The sequence below is a fragment of the Zalophus californianus genome, chromosome 9, assembly GCF_009762305.2.
Source record: "Zalophus californianus isolate mZalCal1 chromosome 9, mZalCal1.pri.v2, whole genome shotgun sequence".
Taxonomy (NCBI): Eukaryota; Metazoa; Chordata; class Mammalia; order Carnivora; family Otariidae; genus Zalophus; species Zalophus californianus.
The window spans coordinates 5,639,674-5,652,274 of NC_045603.1; the positions used below are offsets into that span (position 1 = coordinate 5,639,674).

Here is a 12,601-nt window from a genome sequence, read left to right on the forward strand (position 1 = left end):
GAAAAAACAACCCAGCTATGGAAAAGTTGGAGTCAATTACTGGAGCGTGAAATCTTTTCTCGCTTTCCCCCCGACAGTTCCAAGTGAGCAGTTAAAATTTTGTTTATTTTTCACAATTCAGTGAAATTCTGGCAGATGTGGGATGATCCACATGTGTGTGGGTCATATTTTGTGTAGAGTACTGGTAAAACTAAAGTTTTCTTTAGTTCTTAAGGCTTCCATATAAAAGTATTTGGTCAGCTTTTATTTTGGAACTTAGTGTTTTGGCATTTATCTTGTATCAAATGGTTATTGAGCACCTACTGTATGCCGGACCCAGTGCAGAACATGCAGACTGTGGGCCTGACCTTGGAGGGGTCCCAGTCCAGAGAGACAATATTTGGCAGTGTTGGTAAGCGTGGGAGTTAGTTAGAGGAGGGAGAGCTATCTAAAAATGGGCAGGTGGTCCAGGAAGGCTTTGGGGGACAAAGAGGTGTATTTAGTCGAGTTTTGACCGAGGAGTGGGTATTAGCCAGATGAGAGAAGAACGGAAGGGCATTATACACAGAGGGAATGATAGCACAAGTGGAAGCTTGGATGCCTGAATCAACACGGCATGTTTATTCAGGGAACTGGGTAGTGTCATCGATACCTGAAGTGAGGGGCTGTGCATCAGGTTGTGGATAGAGGGGCCAGTCCTGTAAAGGACCATATGAAAGAGTTTGGCCTCTGTCCTGGAAGCTCTAGGGGGCCGGGGAAGTGTTTGCAGCAGGGGTGATGCCGTTACTTGGGGAGGGATATGGAGAGCAGGCCCTAGGTGGGGTACCATACCGGGTGGCTGTCAATAGTAAACATTTGGTGCGGTCCGAGCCCTCAGGGCCTTTGAAAATGGAATATACAGTACAATAGGAATGAAATGCTCTCAGAATAAATCCATAGAGATCAATATAGTAATACCAAAACGGAAAAGTCGGGTGGGAATATCAGTAGTGTGCCTTCCAGCCCAGTAACCCAATAACTAATTTGCGCGCATATGCACACACATGCACACACACACACATAGAAATGAACATATTCTTACTCATTCATTACTTCTTAATCAGTCTGACATTTCATAGTATTTAAAAGTCTGTTTCCTTCTAGAATTTGTCGACTACCTCAACCCAACTCAGTTTGCTTACTTTTACAACAGGGGAATCACGTGTCGGGAAAACAAACAGCCCAGGGAATTTCAGGTATTCCTGAATTCCAGTCAACCTCAGGGACTGGCTCTCTCCTTCCTTTCACTGATTTAGGAAAAAAATATTTGTAGATCTCTTTGCTGTTTCTTCTTGAGCATACCATGGTCCTGTTTGAAGGATTTCTCTTCCTTTAATTTGCTTCTTCGCTGAATGTGAGCTTTGTAGCCATTATTTTTTAATATATATATATTTTATTTCATCCTCCCTGAGACATTTTGGTATTGTGGGATGGCCCTGAGGCTCTGTTCATTTTTTTCAATCTTTTATTTCTATTTTCAGATTGGATAATATCTATTGATCTGTCTCCAATTTCAGTGATTCCTTCTTTGCATCTCTGTTTTGCCATTAAGATCATTCAGTGAAAATTTATATTAGACAGTGTTTTCCAGTTCTAGAATTTCCATTTGTTTCTGTTTTATAATTTCTATTTATCTGCTTGCATTTCCTGTTTTTTTCTTCAATTTTGAGCATATTTCTTTTAACTCATTAAGCATAGTTAAAATAGATGCTTTAAAGTCCTTGAATGATAATTCTAATGTCTGGGTTATCTCAGCAGTGGGTTGCATTGATTTTTTTTTTTCCTCTTAACAAGCAAGGGTCACATTTTTCTGGTTCTTTATATTTGAGTATTTTGGGATTATATCCCAGACCAGTGCTGTCTAATAGAAATATAGCATGAGGAGCACCTGGTTACCTCAGTCAGTGGAGCATGTGACTCTTGACCTCGGGATTGTGAGTTTGAGCCCCACGTTGGGTGTAGAGATTACTTAAAAATAAAATCTAAAAAAAAGAAAAGAAATGTAATGTCACCACATTTATAATTTAACATTTTCTAGTAGCCACATGAAAAAAATTAAAAAGAATTAATTTGAATAATATTTTTATTTAACTAATATATCGAAAATATTATTTCAACATGTTATCACTATTAAAAATTGACAATAAGTTATGTTCTAGTCTTTTCTGTGTACTAAGTCTTCAAAACCTGAAGTGTACTTTAAACTTACAGCCAACTTCAGTTCATACACTAAGTTTCTACTGGAAATACTTGATGTCTAGATTTCATAAAATTTATAATTAAAACACAAGATTGACATACTGAGTCATTCCAAACATAGTTAAAACTTTTCCAGTCACTGAATTAGTTTTAAAGTTTAAATTAATTAACAATGACTAAAAAAAATTCAGTTCATCAGTTGCCTTAGCCACATTTCACATGCTCGAGAGCCACATGTGGCCATGGCTACGCATTAGTACAGGGCTAAACATTACGAATACAGTGCTGTAGAGACTGGATTCTGTTACATTCCTCTGAAGACTGTTGACGCTTCTGCTCTGGCAGTAATTAACCTATAAACTTGAGCAGTTGCTTGCATCTCATTTTGGCTCTTTTGTCTCTAGGTGGGTCTTTTCTGAGTCTGACCTGTATACACCTGCTTCGGGCGTCTGCTGGAAACTTGGACAGAGTTTATACCCAGAAAGTGGGTCTCCTTCTCTGTCTTTCCTGTTTGAGATTTCCCTCACTTTCTTAGTGGCTGTGCTTGCTTTGGGTTCTGTGTGCCAGTTTCTTAGGCCAGAGAGACGGCGGGTTTTCTTCTGGGGTTTTAGCCCCTCTATGCTGGTGAGTGACTGTGGCTTGTTCTCAGGCTCAAAACCATTATGAACAAGAAACTCCCTCCATACTCATCCCTTCCTCTGTGTTTTGAATTTCTCCAAAGTCTTCCTGTTTTCGTTCACTCTCCAGGGCCTTTAGTTATTTGTTTTGGTATCTACCAGAGTTTATAGTTGTTTTCTGTGGGAGGGTGGTCTGTTATGAGCCTGACTCCACCACAACTTATGCCTGATCATTTTTTAAAAGCCACCACAAAGTTATAGAGAAGTTGGAAGTTTAGTGGAAAGAACGAATTCTTTTCCTGAACCATTTCGGAGTAAAGTGGCTCCATCACCCCAAATATTTCAGTGTATGTGCCCTTCAAACAAGGATAGTGTTCTACATAACTACAGTCTGACCATTCAAATACAGATGTTAACACGAGCTCACTACTACCATCTCAGCCCCGGGACCCAAACTGGTTTTGCCAGTCGTTCTATGCATATCTTGTAGTGATCCAGGTCAGAACACAAATTCCAAGTGTCCTTCAGTCTAGAACAGTTCTCAGCCTTTCCTTAGCTTTCCTGACCTTACCACTCTGAAGATTACAGGGGGTCCCCTGTTTGAGTTTATCTGATGTTTCCTGATGTTTATCGGATGACTCGGTATTTGTCTTTCTCTGACTTACTTCACTCAGCATAATACTTTCTAGCTCCATCCATGTTGGTGCAAATGGCAAAATCTCATTCTTTTTTGATGGTTGAGTACTATTCCATTGTATATATATGCCACATCTTCTTTATCCACTCATCAATCGATGGATACTTAGATGGTTTCCATAATTTGGCAGATATTGCTGCTATAAACATCGGGGTGCATGTATCCCTTCAAATAAGTATTTTTGTATCCTTTGGGTAAATACCTAGTCATGCAATTGCTGGATCTCTTTTTAACTTTTTGAGGACCCTCCCCACTGTTTTCCACAGTGGCTGCAGCAGTTGCATTCCCACCAACAGTGCACGAGGGTTCCCCTTTCTCCGCATCCTCGCCAACACCTGTTGTTTCTTGTGTTGTTGATTTTAGCCATTCTGACAGGTGTGAGGTGATATCTCACTGTGGTTTTCATTTGCATGTCCCTGATGATGAGTGCAACTGGTAATGTTTTCTTGCTTTTAAAGAACATTTGTCCTTGCAAACATTGCATCAGTTTCCTCATAAGCTTGATTTAACTGATACTTTATTTATACCAAATGGAGAGTTAAGATATTTTTCCTGCTAATGTCTCCCTATATTCATGATCTAATGTTAATTTAAAATTTTGACAATCTTCCCAAGCTAATCAACTATGCAGGAAGAGGAAAAGTACAGAAAATGTGAAATGTGTATCCGTTTTTAAAAGCTACATCTGTTTTCAAAAGAAGTCACTGAAAACTGTAGAGCTTCAAAGACTTTAAAAAACAGGTCCTGGTAGTCTATCTGAAATAATAAGCATGGGTTTTCTAGAACCTCGAGCTCCTGTGACCCATGTGTAAACGAAGAAGGCTGGAATGTGGTGCATTTTCAAGAGGCCAAGTTCACAGGAATGAGGCAGGGTTTCTCTTTCCAGTAGCTGGAGTTCACAGTGTGTGTGACTTTTCTAGACTTTTTGCCAACAAATCCCTTTCCAACAGTGAATGTAAGCCTAACTGGAAACCTATAAAACTGATAAAACACTTCATGGGAATTTCACACTTAAAATTAGAAAAGAATTTTCCAGTTATAGTGAATTCACTTTAGCTTTAATTTTATTTTAAGAACCATGTCAAAAATGTTTGAATGTCAGGGGCGCCTGGGTGGCTCAGATGGTTAAGCGTCTGCCTTCGGCTCAGGTCATGATCTCAGGGTCCTGGGATCGAGCCCCGCATTGGGCTCCTTGCTCAGCGGGAAGCCTGTTTCTCCCTCTCCTACTGCTCCCCCTGCTTGTGCTCTCTCGCTCTCTCTGTCAAATAAATAAATAAAATCTTAAAAAAAATAAAAGAATCTAATGCTATACATTTAAAAAAAAATGTTTGAATGTCAGAGTGTTTTGATGATTGATCAGGGCATGAATGATGAGACATTGCTTGTAATATGCCCTGTACCTTAGTTTCCTTGAAATTCATGGTAACATGAATTTTTTTAAAAATGGGGCCTCTGTCTCTGAATGTTAATACAAATTTTATAAAAGAAGCTGAATTGGCAAAGAGATTCCAGAGAAGAAAAGTATAATTCTGTTCTGGTCCCAGTGGTTGTGCTGGGTTGGGGAAAGAGATGTCTTTGAAGACACTTGTCAACACGATGGATGTGGATTTAAACACTACCCTCCTCCACCCCAGTCTAAGAATTTACTTTTAGCGATTCATCTTTGGATGGTTATGATTCTTAAACATGTTTGCCAGAATCACAAATATGGACAACGTGAGTTCTTAGCAGAGCCTCTCCTTTTAGACTAGATTCTTGGGTTGTTTAGGGGCTTAGCTTTGGAGACTGGACTTTACAAAACTGTATCTGCTGCATTAGAATTTTCATTAGACCGTAAGTAACAATATGAAATGTGACAAAACCTTCAATAGGTAGATGGGCTTTCCCTTTTTTTTTTTTTTTTTTTTTTTGTAGGCAGGGTGGTTAGTGTAGGGAGAGGACCGTGGGCTCTGGAGGCACTTGATGGTAGTGGCATGCGGGGAGGTCACATCTCTGCTCCATTGAAAGCGGCAATGACCACACCCTCAGGACCGGGTTTGGGGGCTAGATGAGCTAACTCATGTAAAACACCAACATTAGTACTTGTGCCCATCTCCCGAGTGTGAGCTCAGTAAGCGTATGTTTCTTCCCCTCCTCACGAAGTCTCACTACCAAAACCACGAGGGCGTCCAGTCTTGAAGCAACACACATACTCTGTTCTCGCCCTTCCGCTGTAAAGCTAGGGAAACTGGGAGGTGTCTACCCAAAATTATATCTACTAAAAAACACCCTATCCGAAATAGAAATCCTGGATGTCCTTTCCAGGCCAAGGCTTCATGAAAGCCCACTCTGTTGCTGTCCCTCGGGTCCCATTTCTTAGTTGTGTATGTTTTAAAGAGTGAAAAGAAATCTGTCCTTTGGGGAAGACTGAGATGACTGTGCTCAGCTTTGAGGCTGGAATTGTAAGGGCTAAGTGAACGTCACACTCGACTGTGTGGACGTGGGAGCCATTCAGCTGTATGAAAAATGGTACTTTCTGTATTTGCACGAAGCTTAATAAAATATATCTGTATTGATTCTATATTTTCACTTTAGTTTCATCATCCTTTTGGGGGGAAATAATTATTTTCACTTTTTAAAAATTTTGACTTTTTATTTAGAAGTAATTTCAGGGGCGCCTGGGTGGCACAATTGGTTGAGTGCCCTACCCTTGGTTTTGGCTCAGGTCCTGATCGCAGGGTTGTGAGGTCGAGCCCCACGTTGGGCTCCACGCCCAGTGTGGAGTCTGCTTGAGATTATCCCTCTCCCTCTGCCCTTCCTTCCTGCTCGTGCTCTTTCTCTCTCTAAAACAAATAAACCTAAAAAAAAAAAAAAAAAAGTAATTTCAAACCTCCAGAAAATTTAAAAGAATAGGAATAATACAAATAGTACCCATATGGTTCAAACAACACCCATATACACTTAACCCATATACACTTAACCCAGATTTGCCAGTTGTGAACATTTAACCTCATTTTACTTCCCCTGTGACCTTTTGTTACCCATATGTGGTATGTGTGGATATTGTAAACAGTTGACAAGATATGTACAGGGTATACATAATTTTTTTCTGAACTGTTTGAGAGGAAATTGCTTATATTATGGTTACTTACTTCTAAATACTTCAGTGTGTATTCCCTAAGAATAAGAACTATTCTCTTAAATAATTACAGTACAGTTATCAACATTGGTAAATTAAACATTGAGATAATTCTTTTATTTAATCTAAAGTCCGTATTGACCCACTGGACCCAGTAGTGTCCTTTATAGAATTTTCAATTTTAAAACGGCTTTTTTCTACCTTAAAAGTATATAAATGTACAGAAAGTTCACATGACATTCAGAGGGTAAAATTACGTTGTGGCCTCAGCCTCTTGGGGAAAAAATATATTCTAATATATATGAATGTATTTTGGGGCACCTGGGCGGCTCAGTCAGTTGAGCATGTGCCTGCCTTTGGCTCAAGTCATGATCCCAGGGTCCTGGGATCGAGCCCCATGTCAGGCTTCCTGCTCACTGGGGGGTCTGCTCTCCCTCTCTCCCACTGCCCCTCCTCCCAAGTCGTTTTCTCACTTTCTCTCTGTCTCAGATAAATAAATAAAAAATCTTAAAGAAAGAATATATTTCTACTAATTTGACTTTATTTTTTAGATAGAATTAGATTTTAGATAATTTAATAGACAACTTATTGACTTTTAATTGAGCACAGACTGGCATTCTGGCATTTATGCTGCTTGTACCTGGTTTACTGGGGGTGCATGTGAACTTAGACACCTGGGTGAAGTGGTTGTGTTTCCTAGAATGCCCATCCCACCAGCAGTATCCTGTCTTCCATCATGAAAGCTCCTGGGCTGTCTACTACTTGGATCTGAATCCTCTAACTGGCCGTCGTTCTTCTTGTTTAAATGTAGATCCCCCTCACTGGCTCTGGTACCATCCCGTATCTTGAATTCCTGTCCCGGTTCGGTGGAATGGACCTCAATATAAATGTTATAAAGAGGTAAGTGGGGTTTTTTTTTGCTCAAACGAAAATGTGAAATTTGGAATGATAAGAGAGAGGGCATAAGGTCAGGAGAGCTAATCATGTCAACAGATATATATGGAAGAGGAGTAGGTAGAGCTTGTCCGTATAGAATTTAATGAAGTTAATCCTCAGTCAAAAGGTTATTTAGAGAAGACTCTAACCTCTATGCAGGCTATATTTCAGAATAAAAGAAATAATACTGTATTGAAAATGGAAACGTAACAAATTAAAACCAGGTTAACGTATTTTATATGCAGTGTATTGCAGATTTGGAAATAATAAATTTTAATTTTGAAGTAAGGATATTAAGATTCAAAATTAAATTTGTTCATTTTTATTTTATTTTTAATGTCTTTCATTGGAAAGTGATCATGTTTTAGTAGCTAGAAATGAAATTTTTTTTTAAAGATGTATTTATTTATTTTAGAGAGAGTGAGAGAGAGCACACACACATGAACGGGAAGGGTAGAGAGAGAGAGAGATTCTCAAACAGACTCCACACTGAGCAGGGAGCCTGATGTGGGGCTCCATCTGAGGACCCTGAGATCACGACCTGAGCTAAAACCAGGAGTCGGATGCTCAACTGACCACCACCCAGGCACCCCAGAAATGAAATATTTTTTAAAGAGATTTTTGTATGAACTCCTTTGTATCTTATAACTCTAGGGTATGCATGGGGCTCATTTGCTTTATGAGCTGAAAGAGTGTTAAGACTATGAACTCTTATGTGTCTCTTAGCTGGAAAGTTCTTTGATTCTAGCGTCTGATTTAGGAAAGACCATTTTAGTAAAAAATTATTCACACAGATTATCTGACTCTAAATGGATAAACCTCATTTTCTCAGGAATTGTGCGAATAGTTATAAGAGTTAAATTTGATCCTGAAAAATTACCAGATTTTGGTATGATAGCTTTCATGACTGAGTCTGTCATGGACGCAGCGTAGGTGTAAGAATTCGTGCAGCAGAGGGGAGGGGGAGCAGGGACTTGTTCAGCGAGTGCAAGTTTCAGTTTTATAAGACGAGAAAGTTTCGGAGATGTGTTGCACAACAGTGTGAATATACTTAACACTACTGAACTGCACACTTAAAAATGATTAAAATGGTAAATTTTATGCTATCTGGGGTGGGTTTTTGTTTTTTTGTGTTTTTTTTTTTTTTTGGTTTTGTTTTTTAACCACAATTAGAAAAAAAAAGGGGGTGCCTGGGCGTCTCAGTCGTTAAGCATCTGCCTTCGGCTCAGGTCATGGTCCCAGGGTCCTGGGATCAAGCCCCATATCGGGCTCCTTGCTCCATGGGAAGCCTGCTTCTCCTTCTCCCACTCCCCCTGCTTGTGTTCCCTCTCTCGCTGTGTCTTTCTCTGTCAAATAAATAAATAAAATATTTTAAAAAGAAAAAAAAAGAATCAGTGCAGCAGTTCCAACAAGAATGACAAAGTATTATCCCCTCGATGGTCCGATAGCCAGGGACTTCTTTGTGCTCTCTTTAGTTAATGCTCCCTAAGTGGTGGGCTGAGATAATCTCCAGGTTTATTTGAAAGAATGACTGGTTGTTTTATAAACTGTATATTCATGCTCTTAACTTAAAACAATCCCATTTGTGATAAGGTTGTTGGGTGGACAATAACCTAACTTGAATATTCTTTGTTGAAAAAGCTAAACTAGAAAAACTGAAAGCAGGGGTATTCTTTTTTTGTCTTTTGTTTTTATTTCTTTAGTTGTGAAACATCAGTCTAATAGTTAATTTGAGATGAAGAGGATCACAAGTTACTTCCTTAAATATAAAAGGCTAAATTTTTTTTTTTAATATTTGATTTATTTATTTGACAGAGAGAGACACAGCGAGAGAGGGAACACACACAGGGGGAGTGGAAGAGGGAGAAGCAGGTCCCCTGCTGAGCAGGGAACCCAACGTGGGGCTCCATCCCAGGACCCTGGGATCACCACCAGAGCCAAAGGCAGATGCTTAATGACTGAGCCACCCAGGCACCCCTAGAAGGCTAAATATTTTAACTAAATTTGAAAGATTCAGCTCATCACTGACTTAACTCTTGGGGCTGGATCTTCTTTACTGCTGGAGACAATGCATTGTAGTGAGCGGACACTGCTCCTTTGGGTAATATGATAGGCTATATCCACGAACAGCACTTCCACTGGAAACAACTAAAATGACTGATAAAACATGAAATGTATACATACATTTTTCTTCACTAGTGAGCTGGCAAGAAAGTAAGTACTCCCCTAGAGGCCAACACGAAATGGAGATGCAATCAGGAGAAGTGAGCATTCCATCAAGCCAGCTTTTGCCTTGAGAGTATTGGCTAAATCCTGGTGAATTTGTGTTTCAGTTTGGTTGGCTATTTGGAATGAAGGGGGCAGGGGACAAAACCTAGAGGCCCTACCCAAGGTGGAGGAACCTAATAGAAGACCAGTATATATAAAGCTGGGACACCTAAACCCTCGTGTGAGGATAGGTTACAAATATAAACCTGCATCCCAGAAAGGCACAAGGAAATCTACTTATTTCCCTATGCTGCTGGGTGAATAGAGGACAAAATTGTAATTATAGGTCAGTATTTATGCAAGTCTGCCTGATATAATACTACTTGTGTAGCAAAAAGAAAAAAAAAAGATTGGAAGAAGTACAGAACAGAACTTCTGGTAGTGAAAGATATGATAATTGTGGATAGAAAATTCAGTGGTTGGGTGGGAAAAGTGGATGAAATGCAGCTGAAAGGAGCATCAGTGGAGTGGAAAACAGATCCAAAGCTGTTATCCAGAAAGCCACACAGAAAGACAAAGAGAGAGGAAATATGGAGGACAGGTATAAGAGACATGGAGGGGAGAGAGAAGGCCTAGGAGGTTCCTTGTTGGGTTTTCAGGTAGGGAGAAGCATAGGGAAGAGCCAATATTCGAAGGGATCTTAAGCCGGATGAACGAACAGAAACACTACATAGGCGTGTCACCGTGAGACCGCAGAGCATTGGCATCGGCATCACAGAGAGCAGTAAAGGCAGTGAGGGGAGGGGCGCCTGGGTGGCTCAGTCCTCTAAGCTGCTGCCTTCGGCTCAGGTCATGATCCTGGGGTCTTGGGATCGAGCCCCACATCCAGCTCCCTGCTCAGTGGAGAGCCTGTTTCTCCCTCTCCATCTGCCTGCCACTCTGCCTACTTGTGCTCTCTCTCTCTCTGTCAAATAAATAAATAAAATCTTTAAAAAAAAAAAAAAAAAAGGCAGTGAGGGGACGCACTGGGTTGAGTGAGGCCGATGTCCCAGGTGTGAGACAGCGGGCTGGGCTCTCCCACACACTGGGAATGAAGTATTTGCCAGCCTAGAATTGGGAAGACTGAGATCTCTTTCTGTGGGAACGCGGGGACCCTCTTCCTCTTCTTTTCCATAGTAGAGGCTCGAGCACTGAGGTCAGGCTGTGGGCACAGGGAGGAACATGTGGCACCTTTGCCTGCCGTGTTCAAGGTCACCCTTCAGCCAGAGCCTCTCTTTCTTCATCCTGCAAAGCATGCCTCTTATTTGTATCTGTGCGTGAGTACTTTAGGTGGAAGGAAAACGCTCCTGGATGGACAGTTGGAGGTGATGCGGGCAACAAGAGGGCAGGAAGTGTGGCGTTAGATCCAAGCCCATCTGCTGACCTCAGGAAGCACTAAGGACTAGGAATAATGACGACTTCGGGAATTTAAAAATAGGATAGGATTAAAATACACGACAGTAGCAATATATATGCTGAGAGGAGGGACTGGGATGGAATGTTCTAGATTGTTACTTTGTCCAGAAGGTAAGATTAAAAATTCTGATTAACTTTAGACTTTGAAAAATACGCAGGTTATAATTTCCAGAGCAACTATCACAAGATTAAAAATGGAGTGACTGATTCCCAGACTTACAGAGGCAAACAAATGGAATCATAAAAACAGGACTGACCAAAAAGAAGGCAAGAAGCCGCAGAATAGGCAGAACAAATAGAAATCCCAAATAAATCGGTAATTGTAATAAATGTTCCACTTAAAAGGCAGAGATTGTCTGATTAGATAGGAGATAGTAAAATCTGCCGAGAGAAAAACCTAAACATAAGTTTATAGAAAGGTTAAAAGTGGAAGGATTTAAAGACATACCATTCCAATGAATACTCATCTCAAGAAAGCTGGTGTCGCTCGGTTGCTATCGGATAATAAGCTGTGTCTCCTGAAGGAGACACTGAGATGGAGTCGGGGGAGCAGCTGTGAAGGGAAGGGGACCTGAGTGGCCTTGGGCAGAGGCGCTGCCCTGGGGCTGGGGAGGGGAGGGAGGCTGAGATTGGGAGCCAGGGCACCGGGCTCTGGACCCATGCTGCTCTGTCTCTTCATCTGATGGCGGGTACACAGGCATTTGTCTGATTTCTGTTCTTTAAATCTTAAACATATGTTAAAAATAGCGTCTTGCGTCTGTTCAATACATAATTGAAACATAAGAAATATTACATTTAATATAGAATGATAAGGCTGGATTCCTGGTGAGTTTCCACCTCAAACTTGGGCACTTAACCTTCTGAGCCTCAGTTTCCTCCTATGTAAAATGAAGTTCATTTCTGCTTAAAATGCTCCGATGGCTTCCCCTTACTGCAGTATGAAGTCCAGATTCCTTATCCTGGCCACAGCACCACAGGGCTGGCGTCCACTTCCATCTCTGAACTCACCCCTGTCCTCTGCCCTGCTGGGCGGGTTCTGGTCTCCCTGGCCAACTGACAGTGGCAATGCTGGGACGTGCGGAGCCCCAGCCCCCCTTGGCTTCGTGCTGCTGTGTGCCCCCTTTGCTTTGTCCAGAGAGCTTTTTCCTTCCAGTGGATTGCTCCTGGCTCCTCAGCCTGTGGGTCTCTACCAGCTTGTTCTAGAGAGGGGCTCTGAAGCAGTGTGTGGAAATATGGATAACACAAAATAAAAAAAAATAGTTAAAAAAAGCAGATGGAGCCAGGGGTGCCTGGGTGGCTCAGTTGGTTAAACGTCCAACTCTTGATTTTGGCTTAGGTCATGATCTCAGGGTC

General features: G+C 41.1%; 1 protein-coding gene across 9 annotated transcripts in view; it reads left to right on the top strand.

Moving 5' to 3' along the window:
* EFCAB6 (EF-hand calcium binding domain 6) overlaps positions 1-12,601 on the top strand; it is a 222,441-nt gene that overhangs the window by 25,867 nt on the left and 183,973 nt on the right. For 8 of the 9 annotated variants that reach the window (XM_027591704.2, XM_027591711.2, XM_027591706.2 and 5 more), the window contains one exon: positions 7,461-7,549. In XM_027591704.2, coding sequence (XP_027447505.2) covers positions 7,461-7,549 — 89 coding nt within the window. Of the gene's footprint in view, positions 1-7,458; positions 7,550-12,601 lie in introns of those variants that run through there. The other variant, XM_027591713.2, reaches the window with a different exon arrangement.